The sequence below is a fragment of the Oncorhynchus clarkii genome, chromosome 13 (assembly GCF_045791955.1).
Source record: "Oncorhynchus clarkii lewisi isolate Uvic-CL-2024 chromosome 13, UVic_Ocla_1.0, whole genome shotgun sequence".
In the NCBI taxonomy this organism is placed as follows: domain Eukaryota; kingdom Metazoa; phylum Chordata; class Actinopteri; order Salmoniformes; family Salmonidae; genus Oncorhynchus; species Oncorhynchus clarkii.
The window spans coordinates 350,604-371,031 of NC_092159.1; the positions used below are offsets into that span (position 1 = coordinate 350,604).

At 45.8% G+C, this 20,428-nt stretch overlaps 1 protein-coding gene across 1 annotated transcript; it reads right to left on the reverse strand.

Annotated features, from left to right (window-relative positions):
• Positions 1–390: 390 nt before the first annotated feature.
• Positions 391–8,946, reverse strand: LOC139424249 (RNA demethylase ALKBH5-like). Its single transcript, XM_071175932.1, has 7 exons — positions 8,141–8,946; positions 6,002–6,172; positions 5,044–5,185; positions 3,187–3,403; positions 3,033–3,113; positions 2,751–2,861; positions 391–796 (listed from the first exon to the last, which is right to left on the reverse strand). The coding sequence occupies exons 1-7, from the start codon at positions 8,354–8,356 to the stop codon at positions 649–651; spliced, it is 1,086 nt and encodes a 361-aa protein (XP_071032033.1). The 5' UTR covers positions 8,357–8,946; the 3' UTR covers positions 391–648.
• Between the last annotated feature and the right edge of the window lie 11,482 nt (positions 8,947–20,428).

The window sequence follows — 20,428 nt, forward strand, 5'->3', positions numbered from 1 at the left end:
TTCCTACAGAAACACCATTCATCTCCCCCATAGCGTCTCTGTCCAATGAACCACGGAGGAGTTAGTTCCTACAGAAACACCATTCATCTCCCCCATAGGGTCTCTGTCCACTGAACCACGGAGGAGTTAGTTCCTACAGAAACACCATTCATCTCCCCCATAGGGTCTCTGTCCAATGAACCACGGAGGAGTTAGTTCCTACAGAAACAGCATTCATCTCCCCCATAGCGTCTCTGTCCAATGAACCACGGAGGAGTTAGTTCCTACAGAAACACCATTCATCTCCCCCATAGGGTCTCTGTCCAATGAACCACGGAGGAGTTAGTTCCTACAGAAACACCATTCATCTCCCCCATAGGGTCTCTGTCCAATGAACCACAGAGGAGTTAGTTCCTACAGAAACACTGTTTACTAGGACATGGGGTGGGGGGGGGGGGGGGGGGGCAGCGTAGCAACAACAGAACTTCCCACAGTCTTACTGTAACCCCGCCCCCTGTCCTCAGGCCAGTCTCTGATTGGCTGACAGCCTCGTGGCGTGTTCCATCCACCCGAGCATGCAGGGGGGGGTTTAACAGACTGACGATCCAACGCCCTCACTCACACACACACACTCTCTCTCTCTCTCTCTGAGCCCATCCAGTCCGGTGTTCAGTGACGCCGCATCTTGACCTTGCGTGACACGTCGCCGTCTTGGCTCCGCCTCCAGTAGTTCTCGGAGCTGTTGCTACGGCGATGAAGGCGGGACGAAGAGGAGGAGTGACGATTCTCCTCCTTATCCATCTCCAGAACCCTCGGTCTGACAGAGAGAGAAGAAGCGTTAGGGGGGGAGGGGCTCTAGTCCTGTATCTCAGGTAGGAGGAGTTAGGGGAGGGGCTCTAGTCCTGTATCTCAGGTAGGAGGAGTTAGGGGAGGGGCTCTAGTCCTGTATCTCAGGTAGGAGGAGTTAGGGGAGGGGCTCTAGTCCTGTATCTCAGGTAGGAGGAGTTAGGGGAGGGGCTCTAGTCCTGTATCTCAGGTAGGAGGAGTTAGGGGAGGGGCTCTAGTCCTGTATCTCAGGTAGGAGGAGTTAGGGGAGGGGCTCTAGTCCTGTATCTCAGGTAGGAGGAGTTAGGGGAGGGGCTCTAGTCCTGTATCTCAGGTAGGAGGAGTTAGGGGAGGGGCTCTAGTCCTGTATCTCAGGTAGGAGGAGTTAGGGGAGGGGCTCTAGTCCTGTATCTCAGGTAGGAGGAGTTAGGGGAGGGGCTCTAGTCCTGTATCTCAGGTAGGAGGAGTTAGGGGAGGGGCTCTAGTCCTGTATCTCAGGTAGGAGGAGTTAGGGGAGGGGCTCTAGTCCTGTATCTCAGGTAGGAGGAGTTAGGGGAGGGGCTCTAGTCCTGTATCTCAGGTAGGAGGAGTTAGGGGAGGGGCTCTAGTCCTGTATCTCAGGTAGGAGGAGTTAGGGGAGGGGCTCTAGTCCTGTATCTCAGGTAGGAGGAGTTAGGGGAGGGGCTCTAGTCCTGTATCTCAGGTAGGAGGAGTTAGGGGAGGGGCTCTAGTCCTGTATCTCAGGTAGGAGGAGTTAGGGGAGGGGCTCTAGTCCTGTATCTCAGGTAGGAGGAGTTAGGGGAGGGGCTCTAGTCCTGTATCTCAGGTAGGAGGAGTTAGGGGAGGGGCTCTAGTCCTGTATCTCAGGTAGGAGGAGTTAGGGGAGGGGCTCTAGTCCTGTATCTCAGGTAGGAGGAGTTAGGGGAGGGGCTCTAGTCCTGTATCTCAGGTAGGAGGAGTTAGGGGAGGGGCTCTAGTCCTGTATCTCAGGTAGGAGGAGTTAGGGGAGGGGCTCTAGTCCTGTATCTCAGGTAGGAGGAGTTAGGGGAGGGGCTCTAGTCCTGTATCTCAGGTAGGAGGAGTTAGGTGAGGGGCTCTGGTCCTGTGTGTGAGTGTATGTCTACCAGTGTGTGAGTACCTGTGTGTGAGTGTGTCTACCAGTGTGTGAGTACCTGTGTATGAGTGTATGTCTACCAGTGTGTGAGTACTTGTGTGTGAGTGTATGTCTCCCAGTGTGTGAGTACCTGTGTGTGAGTGTGTCTACCAGTGTGTGAGTACCTGTGTGTGAGTGTATGTCTCCCAGTGTGTGAGTACCTGTGTGTGAGTGTGTCTACCTGTGTGTCTACCAGTGTGTGAGTACCTGTGTGTGAGTGTGTGTCTACCTGTGTGTCTACCAGTGTGTGAGTACCAGTGTGTGAGTGTGTCTACCTGTGTGTCTACCAGTGTGTGAGTACCTGTGTGTGAGTGTGTGTCTGTCTACCTGTGTGTCTACCAGTGTGTGAGTACCTGTGTGTGAGTGTGTGTCTACCAGTGTGTGAGTACCTGTGTGTGAGTGTATGTCTACCAGTGTGTGAGTACATGTCTACCAGTGTGTGAGTACCTGTGTGTGAGTGTATGTCTCCCAGTGTGTGAGTACCTGTGTGTCTACCAGTGTGTGAGTACCTGTGTGTGAGTGTGTGTCTACCAGTGTGTGAGTGTGTGTCTACCAGTGTGTGAGTGTGTGTCTACCAGTGTGTGAGTACATGCCTACCAGTGTGTGAGTACCTGTGTGTGAGTGTATTTCTCCCAGTGTGTGAGTACCTGTGTGTCTACCAGTGTGTGAGTACCTGTGTGTCTACCAGTGTGTGAGTACCTGTGTGTGAGTGTGTGTCTACCAGTGTGTGAGTGTGTGTCTACCAGTGTGTGAGTACCTGTGTGTGAGTGTATGTCTCCCAGTGTGTGAGTACCTGTGTGCAGCGTCTGGGTCAGCTCTGCGGTGAGAGCGTTTGGCCTTCAGAGGGGCGTGTCTCTCAGGGGGGGAGGGGTTCTGGTCTACACGGGGAGCATCTGGTCTCGTCCTACACACACACACACACACACACACACACACACACACACACACACACACACACACACACACACACACACACACACACACACACACACACAGAGAGAAAGAGAGAGTTAGTGCAATAGCCTGACGCCACAGTCAACCTGCTAACTCTTGGTTGTCGTGGTGACAGACATACTTCCTGAGGATGATGACGGCTCGTCTCTCCTTGATGTCCTGGGGGCGGATACAGTGGGTGATGTCATCAGCCGCGTAGCCACTGAGAGGAGAGAGAACACTATGACATCACACCTCTCCCTTTCACACTCTCTCTCTCCACCTCCCTCGCCTACCTGAGGACAGTAACACTTCCCCTCCTGACAGGAAGCTCCAGGATGGGCTCGGACACTCTGATTGGTTTAAACTGGAAGCGGCAGCCGAAGCAGAGGGCCGAGTCTGAGAAGAAGGACACGGATACGATTGGCCGGGCGAAGATGTGGAGCGGGTCGACATGTGACACGATGCAGCCGCCTGGTTGGTAGTCGTTGATCACCGCTGAGTTCACAAAACCTACAGGACAACAACAACAACAACAACAACATCAACAACAGGCTTTTCCTGGAGACAGGAAGTGGGCTGGAGCACAGTTAAGGTCAAATTGGAGACAGGAAGTGGGCTGGAGCACAGTTAAGGTCAAATTGGAGACAGGAAGTGGGCTGGAGCACAGTTAAGGTCAAATCGGAGACAGGAAGTGGGCTGGAGCACGTTAAGGTAAAATCTGAGACAGGAAGTGGGCTGGAGCACAGTTAAGGTCAAATCTGAGACAGGAAGTGGGCTGGAGCACGTTAAGGTAAAATCTGAGACAGGAAGTGGGCTGGAGCACGTTAAGGTAAAATCTGAGACAGGAAGTGGGCTGGAGCACGTTAAGGTCAAATCGAAGACAGGAAGTGGGCTGGAGCACGTGAAGGTAAAATATGAGACAGGAAGTGGGCTGGAGCACAGTTAAGGTCAAATCGGAGACAGGAAGTGGGCTGGAGCACGTTAAGGTCAAATCGGAGACAGGAAGTGAGCTGGAGCACGTTAAGGTCAAATCGGAGACAGGAAGTGAGCTGGAGCACAGTTAAGGTCAAATCTGAGACAGGAAGTGGGCTGGAGCACAGTTAAGGTCAAATCTGAGACAGGAAGTGGGCTGGAGCACGTTAAGGTAAAATCTGAGACAGGAAGTGGGCTGGAGCACGTTAAGGTAAAATCTGAGACAGGAAGTGGGCTGGAGCACGTTAAGGTAAAATCTGAGACAGGAAGTGGGCTGGAGCACGTTAAGGTCAAATCTGAGACAGGAAGTGGGCTGGAGCACGTTAAGGTAAAATCTGAGACAGGAAGTGGGCTGGGGCACAGTTAAGGTAAAATCGGAGACAGGAAGTGGGCTGGAGCACGTTAAGGTCAAATCTGAGACAGGAAGTGGGCTGGAGCACGTGAAGGTAAAATCTGAGACAGGAAGTGGGCTGGAGCACAGTTAAGGTCAAATCGGAGACAGGAAGTGGGCTGGAGCACGTTAAGGTCAAATCGGAGACAGGAAGTGGGCTGGAGCACGTTAAGGTCAAATCGGAGACAGGAAGTGAGCTGGAGCACGTTAAGGTCAAATCTGAGACAGGAAGTGGGCTGGAGCACGTTAAGGTAAAATCTGAGACAGGAAGTGGGCTGGGGCACAGTTAAGGTAAAATCTGAGACAGGAAGTGGGCTGGAGCACGTTAAGGTAAAATCTGAGACAGGAAGTGAGCTGGAGCACGTTAAGGTAAAATCTGAGACAGGAAGTGGGCTGGAGCACGTTAAGGTCAAATCGGAGACAGGAAGTGGGCTGGAGCACAGTTAAGGTCAAATCGGAGACAGGAAGTGGGCTGGAGCACAGTTAAGGTCAAATCGGAGACAGGAAGTGGGCTGGAGCACGTTAAGGTCAAATCGGAGACAGGAAGTGAGCTGGAGCACGTTAAGGTCAAATCTGAGACAGGAAGTGGGCTGGAGCACGTTAAGGTAAAATCTAAGACAGGAAGTGGGCTGGAGCACGTTAAGGTAAAATCTGAGACAGGAAGTGGGCTGGAGCACGTTAAGGTAAAATCTGAGACAGGAAGTGGGCTGGAGCACGTTAAGGTAAAATCGGAGACAGGAAGTGGGCTGGGGTAACGAGCAGGATGTTAGAGGTTAAAAGTTATTACCTTCAGGTACGACCCCGCTGGCGACCAGTTTAGTGATGACGAGGTCGTGAACCCAGGTCGGGATGTCGTCCACCTCTCCTTTAGGGTACAATCTCTCCTGACCAGGTCCTCTCTTCTCTAGCTGGGCCCCGTATGTATAGCCCTGGAAGACGAGACGAGGTGAGAGAGAGAGGAAGAGAGGGGTTTAGACAGAGAGAGAGGGGTTTAGAGACAGAGAGAGAGAGGAAGAGAGGGGTTTAGAGAGAGAGAGGGGTTTAGAGACAGAGAGAGGGAGGAAGAGAGGGGTTTAGAGACAGAGAGAGGGAGGAAGAGAGGGGTTTGGAGACAGAGAGAGGGAGGAAGAGAGGGGTTTGGAGACAGAGAGAGGGAGGAAGAGAGGGGTTTGGAGACAGAGAGGGGTTTAGAGACAGAGAGAGGGAGGAAGAGAGGGGTTTAGACAGAAAGAGGGAGGAAGAGAGGGGTTTAGAGACAGAGAGAGGGAGGAAGAGAGGGGTTTGGAGACAGAGAGAGGGAGGAAGAGAGGGGTTTGGAGACAGAGAGAAGGACGAAGAGAGGGGTTTGGAGACAGAGAGAGGGAGGAAGAGAGGGGTTTAGAGACAGAGAGAGGGAGGAAGAGAGGGGTTTAGAGACAGAGAGAGGAAGAGAGGGGTTTAGAGACGGAGAGAGGAAGAGAGGGGTTTAGAGACAGAGAGAGAGAGGAAGAGGGCTTTGGAGACAGCGAGAGGGAGGAAGAGAGGGGTTTAGAGACAGAGAGAGGGAGGAAGAGAGGGGTTTAGAGATAGAGGGAGGAAGAGAGGGGTTTAGAGACAGAGAGAGGGAGGAAGAGAAGGGTTTAGAGACAGAGAGAGGAAGAGAGGGGTTTAGAGACAGAGCAAAAGAGAGGTGAGGAGTGTTAGAGACAGAGAGGAAGATGGGGGGGGTAGAGACCGAGAGAGGAACAACAGGTGCGTGACCTCACCTCTCCAAAGAAATATTTGTTCCGTAGCGGTGCCCGATCTACGGTGTGTTCCCGGTAAAGCCCCGCTTCTCCGTTAGCAACCACCTCATTTATCTTGCCCTCAATGACATCACAGTCCTCTTTAGAGAAGACCTCTACCTGAACAATGCCACTCTGGACACGCCTCGCCTCCTGGAGGGAGATGGGGGGGAGAGAGAGATGGAGGGAGAGAGAGATGGAGGGAGGGCGAGAGAGATGGAGGGAGAAAGAGGTGGAGGGAGGGCGAGAGAGAGATGGAGGGGGAGAGAGAGATGGAGGGGGAGAGAGATGGAGGGGGAGAGAGATGGAGAGAGAGAGATGGAGGGAGGGAGACAGAAATGGAGAGAGAGAGAGAGAAATGGAGAGAGAGAGAGAAATGGAGAGAGAGAGAGAAATGGAGAGAGAGAGAGAAATGGAGAGAGAGAGAGATGGAGGGAGAGAGAGAGATGGAGGGAGAGAGATGAGGGAGAGAGAGAGATGAGGGAGAGAGAGAGATGAGGGAGAGAGAGAGATGAGGGAGAGAGAGATGGAGGGAGAGAGAGAGATGGAGGGAGAGAGATGGAGGGAGAGATGGAGGGAGAGAGAGAGATGGAGGGAAAGAGAGAGATGGAGGGAGAGAGAGAGATGGAGGGAGAGAGAGAGAGAGAAATGGAGAGAGAGAGAAATGGAGAGAGAGATGGAGGGAGAGAGAGAGATGGAGGGAGAGAGAGAGATGGAGGGAGAGAGAGAGATGGAGGGAGAGAGAGAGATGGAGGGAGAGAGAGATGGAGGGAGAGAGAGAGATGGAGGGAGAGAGAGAGATGGAGGGAGAGAGAGATGGAGGGAGAGAGAGGGAGGGAGAGATGGGGGGAGAGAGAGATGGGGGGAGAGAGAGATGGAGATGGAGGGAGAGAGGGAGGGAGAGAGAGATGGAGCGGGAGAGAGATGGAGATGGAGGGAGAGAGGGAGGGAGAGAGAGATGGAGCGGGAGAGAGATGGAGATGGAGGGAGAGAGATGGAGATGGAGGGAGAGAGAGATGGAGAGAGAGAGAGATGGAGGGAGAGAGAAATGGAGAGAGAGAAATGGAGAGAGAAATGGAGAGAGAGAAATGGAGGGAGAGAGAGAGATGGAGGGAGAGAGAGATGGAGGGAGAGAGAGATGGAGGGAGAGAGAGAGATGGAGGGAGAGAGAGATGGAGGGAGAGATGGGGGAGAGAGAGAGATGGAGGGAGAGAGAGAGATGGAGGGAGAGAGAGATGGAGGGAGAGAGAGAGATGGAGGGAGAGAGAGATGGAGGGAGAGAGAGATGGAGGGAGAGAGAGAGATGGAGGGAGAGAGAGAGATGGAGGGAGAGAGAGAGATGGAGGGAGAGAGAGAGATGGAGGGAGAGAGAGAGATGGAGGGAGAGAGAGAGATGGAGGGAGAGAGAGAGATGGAGGGAGAGAGAGATGGAGGGAGAGAGAGAGATTGGGGGAGAGAGAGATGGAGGGAGAGATGGGGGAGAGAGAGAGATGGAGGGAGAGAGAGATGGAGGGAGAGAGAGAGATGGAGGGGGAGAGAGAGAGATGGAGGGAGAGAGAGAGATGGAGGGAGAGAGATGGAGGGAGAGAGATGGAGGGAGAGAGAGAGATGGAGAGAGAGAGAGATAGGGAGAGAGAGATGGAGGGAGAGAGATGGAGGGAGAGAGAGATGGAGGGAGAGAGAGATGGAGGGAGAGAGAGAGAGATGGGGGGGGGAGAGAGATGGGGGGGAGAGAGAGATGGGGGGGAGAGAGAGATGGGGGGAGAGAGAGATGGGGGGGAGAGAGAGATGGAGGGAGAGAGATGGAGATGGAGGGAGAGAGAGATGGAGGGAGAGAGAGATGGAGGGAGAGAGAGATGGAGGGAGAGAGAGAGATGGAGGGAGAGAGAGAGATGGAGGGAGAGAGAGATGGAGGGAGAGAGAGATGGAGGGAGAGAGAGAGATGGAGGGAGAGAGATGGAGGGAGAGAGAGATGGAGGGAGAGAGAGATGGAGGGAGAGAGAGATGGAGGGAGAGAGAGAGAAAGAAAGTGGGGGGAAAGACAGAAATATTGATTCATACTTTGAATTGGATTCATCTAAGAGAAGTTCAGTGTCAACAGCAGGTCCAGGATCATCATACCTGCTCACGGGACTCCACAGGCTCGACCTCATCCTCGGAGGAATCTCGGCGCTTCCGCTTCCGGCCGTTCCCGTTACTACTACCTCCGTCGGTAACTTTAACTTTCCTATTTTTGTAACTGTCGTCCTTATCGGTAACTCTGTTTTTGTAATTGTCCCGGTGAGGAGTCATGGACTTCAGCTTTTCCCGCAGGTCGGAGAAACCACTGGCTGACATTTTTTATTTTATATGTAATGAACAATATGAAATATAGGAGTTGGTTATATTATAGTTATTTAACTTCCATAATTGTCCGTCTGTAGACGCGGGGACCGGGAGGCTCCCGGTGACCGTCCTCACGGTAGTTATGTTGTGATGTGGCTAACAACTTAGCTCACTTAAAACGGGTTGTTTTCCAACCAACAAAAGTCGACGATTCAAGTAGTAAATGTATACTATTTTTACGAGTTAAATGACACGGAATTCATCTGCGTCTATTAGTTTAGTCGTTGCGTTATTCCTGTCCTGTTATTTGACTATTTTGATGTGAATACGGGCTAGATAGTTAGCATGGCTAACTGGTTAGCAACCCGCTCAGCAACAGTGTCGGAAGTACAAAAACGGCATTTCAAGTGACGAGGCAAAATCGGTTAAAAAAAAAAATTATAATTATGTTCTTACGGTGTTGTCTTGTCCATATGATTTTTAACGGAAGCTTTTTATTTTATTTTTAAATCGTTATTATATAAGTAAAACTCGTTAAAAAACAAAACAACACCTCTAGTTATGAACACCACGCATTTCTCATTCCTCTGACCCGGGGGTCTGAACCAACTACAGACTCGGGGACTTTCTTCTTGGCGGATCGCGTCCAACTGTTAGGTGTGTTTTTAATATACCGCCACCTACCGGACTGGAGTGAGAGGGCAGTTCACCGACGTGGTCGTTCTGTTTAGTTGATCTATTTTTATTTCACCTTTATTTAACCAGAACAAGTTCTCATTTACAACTGCGACCCTGACCAAGAATAAAGCAAAGCAGTTCGACACAAAACAACAACACAGAGTTACACATGGAGTAAAACAAAACATACAGTCAATAATACAGTAGAAACATGAGTCTTGTATACAATGTGAGCCAATGAGGTGAGATAAGGGAGATGAAGGCAAAAAATATCTACATTCAATTCTCTTCATTAGTCTTGTTCCTCTAAGAAAGAAAGTAAATAGAACCCCTTGACATCACCGTCTGTACTCATTTTTAAAAAGCCACTTACCCCATTCCCACACACTTTGACCCCTATCTGCTCGTTTCACCATAGGACATAGGTCTGATAGGACGGGACACCATTGTTATAACCATTGTTATGAATGCTAAGATCTGTCTCAGCCTCCAGTATTTATGCTGCAGTAGTTTATGTGGTACAGTGTTATAACCATTGTTATGAATGCTAAGATCTGTCTCAGCCTCCAGTATTTATGCTGCAGTAGTTTATGTGGTACAGTGTTATAACCATTGTTATGAATGCTAAGATCTGTCTCAGCCTCCAGTATTTATGCTGCAGTAGTTTATGTGGTACGGTGTTATAACCATTGTTATGAATGCTAAGATCTGTCTCAGCCTCCAGTATTTATGCTGCAGTAGTTTATGTGGTACAGTGTTATAAACATTGTTATGAATGCTAAGAAGCCAACCTTTACTGAAGTATAAATCAAGCGTTGGCTGATCCCTAATGCGCTGGAACAAATTCTACTACTCACAGGGATCCTCTTAGGATCCCCCTCGCCCCGTGACCCATCCTCCTCGACTTTCTTCACTGCCTCAGCATACAACACCTTCTGCACGACTCTGACTATGGCCATTTTAACCTGCCTCTCTCACACCGGAGACTTTCTGATCCCCAGCAACATCACCCCCTCTACAGTTAACACACACAACATTATCCACCTTCAGATACCCAACAACATCACCCCCTCTACAGTTAACACACACAACATTATAAACCTTCAGATACCCAGCAACATCACCCCCTCTACAGTTAACACACACAACATTATAAACCTTCAGATACCCAGCAACATCACCCCCTCTACAGTTAACACACACAACATTATCCACCTTCAGATACCCAACAACATCACCCCCTCTACAGTTAACACACACAACATTATCCACCCTCAGATACCCAGCAACATCACACCCTCTACAGTTAACACACACAACATTATCCACCTTCTGATAGATACCCAGCAACATCACCCCCTCTACAGTTAACACACACAACATTATCCACCTTCCGATACCCAGCAACATCACCCCCTCTACAGTTAACACACACAACATTATCCACCTTCAGATACCCATCAACATCACCCCCTCTACAGTTAACACACACAACATTATCCACCTTCTGATACCCAGCAACATCACACCCTCTACAGTTAACACACACAACATTATCCACCTTCCGATACCCAGCAACATCACCCCCTCTACAGTTAACACACACAACATTATCCACCTTCAGATACCCATCAACATCACCCCCTCTACAGTTAACACACACAACATTATCCACCTTCTGATACCCAGCAACATCACACCCTCTACAGTTAACACACACAACATTATCCACCTTCAGATACCCAACAACATCACCCCCTCTACAGTTAACACACACAACATTATCCACCTTCTGATAGATACCCAGCAACATCACCCCCTCTACAGTTAACACACACAACATTATCCACCTTCTGATACCCAACAACATCACCCCCTCTACAGTTAACACACACAACATTATCCACCTTCTGATACCCAGCAACATCACCCCCTCTACAGTTAACACACTCAACATTATCCACCTTCAGATACCCATCAACATCACCCCCTCTACAGTTAACACACTCAACATTATCCACCTTCAGATACCCATCGAGGAGAGGAGTAAAACTCACCCATTCATCTATTAACAAGTTGACTCTCTCTCTCTAACAGGTAAACTCATCCATTCATCTATTAACAAGTTGACTCTGTCTAACAGGTAGACTCATCCATTTACCTATTAACAAGTTGACTCTCTCTCTAACAGGTAAACTCATCCATTCACCTATTAACAAGTTGACTCTGTCTAACAGGTAAACTCATCAATTTATCTATTAACAAGTTGACTATCTCTCTAACAGGTAAACTCATCCATTCACCTATTAAGAAATTCACACTCTATAACAGGTAAACTCATCCATTCCCCTATTATATAACAATCATGGTGAATCAAACAATCATCCCTCATGGTGATTTATCATGTTCTGGCCCCTTTACCATGTTCTGGCCCCTTTACCATGCTCTGGTCCCTTTACCATGCTCTGGTCCCTTTACCATGCTCTGGTCCCTTTACCATGTTCTGGCCCCTTTACCATGCTCTGGCCTCTCATGGTGATTTATCATGCTCTAGTCCCTTTACCATGCTCTGGTCCCTTTACCATGCTCTGTTCCCTTTACCATGCTCTGGCCTCTCATGGTGATTTATCATGCTCTAGTCCCTTTACCATGCTCTGGCCTCTCATGGTGATTTATCATGCTCTAGTCCCTTTACCATGCTCTGGCCTCTCATGGTGATTTATCATGCTCTGTTCCCTTTACCATGCTCTGGCCTCTCATGGTGATTTATCATGCTCTGTTCCCTTTACCATGCTCTGGCCTCTCACGGTGATTTATCATGCTCTAGTCCCTTTACCATGCTCTGGCCTCTCATGGTGATTTATCATGCTCTAGTCCCTTTACCATGCTCTGGCCTCTCATGGTGATTTATCATGCTCTGGTCCCTTTACCATGCTCTGGCCTCTCATGGTGATTTATCATGCTCTGGTCCCTCTGGTCCCTTTACCATGCTCTGGCCCCTTTACCATGCTCTGGTCCCTTTACCATGCTCCGGCCCCTTTACCATGCTCTGGTCCCTCTGGCCCCTTTACCATGCTCTGGTCCCTTTACCATGCTCTGGTCCCTTTACCATGCTCTGGTCCCTCTGGTCCCTTTACCATGCTCTGGTCCCTCTGGTCCCTCTGGTCCCTTTACCATGCTCTGGTCCCTCTGGTCCCTCTGGTCCCTTTACCATGCTCTGGTCCCTCTGGTCCCTTTACCATGCTCTGGTCCCTTTACCATGCTATGGTCCCTCTGGTCCCTTTACCATGCTCTGGTCCCTTTACCATGCTCTGGTCCCTTTACCATGCTCTGGTCCCTTTACCATGCTCTGGTCCCTCTGGTCCCTTTACCATGCTCTGGTCCCTTTACCATGCTCTGGCCCCTTTACCATGCTCTGGTCCCTCTGGTCCCTTTACCATGCTCTGGTCCCTTTACCATGCTCTGGTCCCTCTGGTCCCTTTAACATGCTCTGGTCCCTTTACCATGCTCTGGTCCCTTTACCATGCTCTGGTCCCTTTACCATGCTCTGGTCCCTCTGGTCCCTTTACCATGCTCTGGTCCCTTTACCATGCTCTGGTCCCTTTACCATGCTCTGGCCCCTTTACCATGCTCTGGTCCCTTTACCATGCTCTGGTCCCTTTACCATGCTCTGGTCCCTCTGGTCCCTTTACCATGCTCTGGTCACTCTGGTCCCTTTACCATGCTCTGGTCCCTTTACCATTGGTCCCTTTACCATGCTCTGGTCCCTTTACCATGCTCTGGTCCCTTTACCATGCTCTGGTCCCTCTGGTCCCTTTACCATGCTCTGGTCCCTTTACCATGCTCTGGTCCCTTTACCATTGGTCCCTTTACCATGCTCTGGTCCCTTTACCATGCTCTGGTCCCTTTACCATGCTCTGGTCCCTTTACCATGCTCTGGTCCCTCTGGTCCCTTTACCATGCTCTGGTCCCTTTACCATGCTCTGGTCCCTTTACCATGCTCTGGTCCCTTTACCATGCTCTGGTCCCTTTACCATGCTGTTACGCACGCCTCTATGAAGAGGGAACGCAACACCCTGCTACAACTAAACTCTCTGTGAAGTGAAAAAGGTATGGACTGTAGGTGCGAGTAAGGATGACAACAGGCAGAATGTGGTACCGTTTTACAAGGACTTTATTCCTGTACACGGTAATATGGGGAAAAGGGGCTGGACGGAACCAAAGCAAAGAAAGTAAATCTCAAAGCCCCCTCTCCTATCTTACCTGCCTACCCACTACTTACCTAATTTAGCACCACCTGGTGCCCTAACCAAAATACAGGGGGTGGTCCGCCCAGGTCTTACCTAGTGTGCCTAGACAGTGAATATACTACGGGTATATGTATGCCCGCGGGCCTCTTGCCGAAGCACTCCCAAGGTGCCTTCCCCTTCTCCCCTGGGAACAAATGAAACAGAATATTAAACAATTTTACAAACAAACTGAGAAACAGAGGACATCAAATAACCATCATATCTAATGTTGATGAAGTTCGCCCCTCATCATGAGCTGTGAGCTCTGAGCAACAAACTCACAGAACATACCCACTCTCAGCAATGAACTCCCAGCAAAATCAACCTCTAGCAAAAACTCTCTCAGCAATGACCTCAGCAAAATCTCTCTAGCAAAATCTCTCTCAGCAATCCCTACCTCCAAAATCTATCTCTCCTGAACAGAACACTGGCTGTTATATAGCTTCAGAATGAATGTGTAATTGGAGACAGCTGTGTCTTGACGAGGGGGCGGGGTCAGCTCTCCAATTAGCCCTGGAGTCGACCAATCAGCTGCTTGAGGGATTTCAGGAAGCCATTTCCTGAAATAAACACATGCAAATACACAAACTACAACACATAAACTGGGGAACGTAACACATGCTCTGGTCCCTTTACCATGCTCTGGCCCCTTTACCATGCTCTGGCCCCTTTACTATGCTCTGGTCCCTCTGGTCCCTTTACCATGCTCTGGTCCCTTTACCATGCTCTGGCCCCTTTACCATGCTCTGGTCCCTTTACCATGCTCTGGTCCCTTTACCATGCTCTGGTCCCTCTGGTCCCTTTACCATGCTCTGGTCCCTCTGGTCCCTTTACCATGCTCTGGCCCCTTTACCATGCTCTGGTCCCTTTACCATGCTCTGGTCCCTTTACCATGCTCTGGTCCCTTTACCATGCTCTGGCCCCTTTACCATGCTCTGGTTCCTTTAACAAGCTCTGGTCCCTTTACCATGCTCTGGCCACTTTACCATGCTCTGGTCCCTCTGGCCCCTTTACCATGCTCTGGCCCCTTTACCATGCTCTGGCCCCTTTACCATGCTCTGGCCCCTTTACCATGCTCTGGCCCCTTTACCATGCTCTGGTCCCTTTACCATGCTCTGGTCCCTTTACAACACAGTAATTTAGTGGTGATATTGGCCCTTTACAACACAGTAATTTAGTGGTGATATTGTCCCTTTACAACACAGTCATTTAGTGCTGATATTGTCCCTTTACAACACAGTAATTTAGTGCTGATATTGTCCCTTTACAACACAGTAATTTAGTGGTGATATTGTCCCTTTACAACACAGTAATTTAGTGGTGATATTGTCCCTTTACAACACAGTAATTTAGTGGTGATATTGTCCCTTTACAACACAGTAATTTAGTGGTGATATTGTCCCTTTACAACACAGTAATTTAGTGGTGATATTGTCCCTTTACAACACAGTATTTTAGTGGTGATATTGTCCCTTTACAACACAGTATTTTAGTGGTGATATTGTCCCTTTACAATACAGTAATTTAGTGGTGATATTGTCCCTTTACAACACAGTAATTTAGTGGTGATATTGTCCCTTTACAACACAGTAATTTAGTGGTGATATTGTCCCTTTACAACACAGTAATTTAGTGGTGATATTGACCCTTTACAACACAGTAATTTAGTGGTGATATTGTCCCTTTACAACACAGTAATTTAGTGGGGATATTGTCCCTTTACAATACAGTAATTTAGTGGTGATATTGTCCCTTTACAACACAGTAATTTAGTGGTGATATTGTCCCTTTACAACACAGAACTTTAGTGGTGATATTGTCCCTTTACAACACAGTAATTTAGTGGTGATATTATTGACTACTGTCTTCTATAGGGATTTAGTGGTGATATTGTCCCTTTACAACACAGTATTTTAGTGGTGATATTGTCCCTTTACAACACAGTAATTTAGTGGTGATATTGTCCCTTTACAACACAGTAATTTAGTGGTGATATTGTCCCTTTACAATACAGTAATTTAGTGGGGATTTTGTCCCTTTACAACACAGTAATTTAGTGGTGATATTGTCCCTTTACAACACAGTCATTTTGTGGTGATATTGTCCCTTTACAACACAGTATTTTAGTGGTGATATTGTCCCTTTACAACACAGTAATTTAGTGGTGATATTGTCCCTTTACAACACAGTAATTTAGTGGTGATATTGTCCCTTTACAATACAGTAATTTAGTGGGGATTTTGTCCCTTTACAACACAGTAATTTAGTGGTGATATTATTGACTACTGTCTTCTATAGAGATTTAGTGGTGATATTGTCCCTTTACAACACAGTAATTTAGTGGTGATATTGTCCTTTTACAACACAGTAATGTAGTGGTGATATTATTGACTACTGTCTTCTATAGGGATTTAGTGGTGATATTGTCCCTTTACAACACAGTAATTTAGTGGTGATATTGTCCCTTTACAATACAGTAATTTAGTGGTGATATTGTCCCTTTACAACACAGTAATTTAGTGGGGATATTGTCCCTTTACAATACAGTAATTTAGTGGTGATATTGTCCCTTTACAATACAGTAATTTAGTGGTGATATTGTCCCTTTACAACACAGTAATTTAGTGGGGATATTGTCCCTTTACGACACCGTAATTTAGTGGGGATATTGGCCCTTTACAATACAGTAATTTAGTATAAGTTTTTTTTATCGGGGCGGCAGGGTAGCCTAGTGGTTAGAGCGTTGGACTAGTAACCGGAAGGTTGCAAGTTCAAACCCCCGAGCTGACAAGGTACAAATCTGTCATTCTGCCCCTGAACAGGCAGTTAACCACTAGGCCGTCATTGAAAATAAGAATTTGTTCTTAACTTGCCTAGTTAAATAAAGGTTAAATAAAAATAAAAAATCCTGATAGATGTACAGCATTTTTATTCAAGTGTATTCATTAACAAACTAAACAACATCCACATGATACAAACAGTCTGACAAACTAAACAACATCCACATGATACAAACAGTCTGACAAACTAAACAACATCCACATGATGTAAACAGTCTGACAAACTAAACAACATCCACATGATGTAAACATGGTCCAGTAAACAGTCTGACAAACTAAACAACATCCACATGATGTAAACATGGTCCAGTAAACAGTCTGACAAACTAAACAACATCCACATGATGTAAACAGTCTGACAAACTAAACAACATCCACATGATGTAAACAGTCTGACAAACTAAACAACATCCACATGATGTAAACAGTCTGACAAACTAAACAACATCCACATGATGTAAACAGTCTGACAAACTAAACAACATCCACATGATGTAAACAGTCTGACAAACTAAACAACATCCACATGATGTAAACAGTCTGACAAACTAAACAACATCCACATGATGTAAACAGTCTGACAAACTAAACAACATCCACATGATGTAAACAGTCTGACAAACTAAACAACATCCACATGATACAAACAGTCTGACAAACTAAACAACATCCACATGATGTAAACAGTCTGACAAACTAAACAACATCCACATGATACAAACAGTCTGACAAACTAAACAACATCCACATGATGTAAACAGTCTGACAAACTAAACAACATCCACATGATGTAAACAGTCTGACAAACTAAACAACATCCACATGATGTAAACATGGCCCAGTAAACAGTCTGACAAACTAAACAACATCCACATGATGTAAACAGTCTGACAAACTAAACAACATCCACATGATGTAAACAGTCTGACAAACTAAACAACATCCACATGATGTAAACAGTCTGACAAACTAAACAACATCCACATGATGTAAACAGTCTGACAAACTAAACAACATCCACATGATGTAAACATGGCCCAGTAAACAGTCTGACAAACTAAACAACATCCACATGATGTAAACAGTCTGACAAACTAAACAACATCCACATGATGTAAACAGTCTGACAAACTAAACAACATCCACATGATGTAAACAGTCTGACAAACTAAACAACATCCACATGATGTAAACAGTCTGACAAACTAAACAACATCCACATGATGTAAACAGTCTGACAAACTAAACAACATCCACATGATGTAAACAGTCTGACAAACTAAACAACATCCACATGATGTAAACAGTCTGACAAACTAAACAACATCCACATGATGTAAACAGTCTGACAAACTAAACAACATCCACATGATGTAAACAGTCTGACAAACTAAACAACATCCACATGATGTAAACAGTCTGACAAACTAAACAACATCCACATGATGTAAACAGTCTGACAAACTAAACAACATCCACATGATGTAAACAGTCTGACAAACTAAACAACATCCACATGATGTAAACAGTCTGACAAACTAAACAACATCCACATGATGTAAACAGTCTGACAAACTAAACAACATCCACATGATGTAAACAGTCTGACAAACTAAACAACATCCACATGATGTAAACAGTCTGACAAACTAAACAACATCCACATGATGTAAACAGTCTGACAAACTAAACAACATCCACATGATGTAAACAGTCTGACAAACTAAACAACATCCACATGATGTAAACAGTCTGACAAACTAAACAACATCCACATGATACAAACATGGTCCAGTAAACAGTCTGACAAACTAAACAACATCCACATGATGTAAACAGTCTGACAAACTAAACAACATCCACATGATGTAAACAGTCTGACAAACTAAACAACATCCACATGATGTAAACAGTCTGACAAACTAAACAACATCCACATGATGTAAACAGTCTGACAAACTAAACAACATCCACATGATGTAAACAGTCTGACAAACTAAACAACATCCACATGATACAAACAGTCTGACAAACTAAACAACATCCACATGATGTAAACAGTCTGACAAACTAAACAACATCCACATGATGTAAACAGTCTGACAAACTAAACAACATCCACATGATGTAAACAGTCTGACAAACTAAACAACATCCACATGATGTAAACAGTCTGACAAACTAAACAACATCCACATGATGTAAACAGTCTGACAAACTAAACAACATCCACATGATGTAAACAGTCTGACAAACTAAACAACATCCACATGATGTAAACAGTCTGACAAACTAAACAACATCCACATGATGTAAACAGTCTGACAAACTAAACAACATCCACATGATGTAAACAGTCTGACAAACTAAACAACATCCACATGATGTAAACAGTCTGACAAACTAAACAACATCCACATGATACAAACAGTCTGACAAACTAAACAACATCCACATGATGTAAACAGTCTGACAAACTAAACAACATCCACATGATGTAAACAGTCTGACAAACTAAACAACATCCACATGATGTAAACAGTCTGACAAACTAAACAACATCCACATGATGTAAACAGTCTGACAAACTAAACAACATCCACATGATGTAAACAGTCTGACAAACTAAACAACATCCACATGATGTAAACAGTCTGACAAACTAAACAACATCCACATGATGTAAACAGTCTGACAAACTAAACAACATCCACATGATGTAAACAGTCTGACAAACTAAACAACATCCACATGATGTAAACAGTCTGACAAACTAAACAACATCCACATGATGTAAACAGTCTGACAAACTAAACAACATCCACATGATGTAAACAGTCTGACAAACTAAACAACATCCACATGATGTAAACAGTCTGACAAACTAAACAACATCCACATGATGTAAACAGTCTGACAAACTAAACAACATCCACATGATGTAAACAGTCTGACAAACTAAACAACATCCACATGATGTAAACAGTCTGACAAACTAAACAACATCCACATGATGTAAACAGTCTGACAAACTAAACAACATCCACATGATGTAAACAGTCTGACAAACTAAACAACATCCACATGATGTAAACAGTCTGACAAACTAAACAACATCCACATGATGTAAACAGTCTGACAAACTAAACAACATCCACATGATGTAAACAGTCTGACAAACTAAACAACATCCACATGATGTAAACAGTCTGACAAACTAAACAACATCCACATGATGTAAACAGTCTGACAAACTAAACAACATCCACATGATGTAAACAGTCTGACAAACTAAACAACATCCACATGATGTAAACAGTCTGACAAACTAAACAACATCCACATGATGTAAACAGTCTGACAAACTAAACAACATCCACATGATACAAACAGTCTGACAAACTAAACAACATCCACATGATGTAAACAGTCTGACAAACTAAACAACATCCACATGATGTAAACAGTCTGACAAACTAAACAACATCCACATGATGTAAACAGTCTGACAAACTAAACAACATCCACATGATGTAAACAGTCTGACAAACTAAACAACATCCACATGATGTAAACAGTCTGACAAACTAAACAACATCCACATGATGTAAACAGTCTGACAAACTAAACAACATCCACATGATGTAAACAGTCTGACAAACTAAACAACATCCACATGATACAAACAGTCTGACAAACTAAACAACATCCACATGATGTAAACAGTCTGACAAACTAAACAACATCCACATGATGTAAACAGTCTGACAAACTAAACAACATCCACATGATACAAACAGTCTGACAAACTAAACAACATCCACATGATGTAAAACAGTCTGACAAACTAAACAACATCCACATGATGTAAACAGTCTGACAAACTAAACAACATCCACATGATACAAACAGTCTGACAAACTAAACAACATCCACATGATGTAAACAGTCTGACAAACTAAACAACATCCACATGATACAAACAGTCTGACAAACTAAACAACATCCACATGATGTAAACAGTCTGACAAACTAAACAACATCCACATGATGTAAACAGTCTGACAAACTAAACAACATCCACATGATGTAAACAGTCTGACAAACTAAACAACATCCACATGATACAAACAGTCTGACAAACTAAACAACATCCACATGATGTAAACAGTCTGACAAACTAAACAACATCCACATGATGTAAACAGTCTGACAAACTAAACAACATCCACATGATGTAAACAGTCTGACAAACTAAACAACATCCACATGATGTA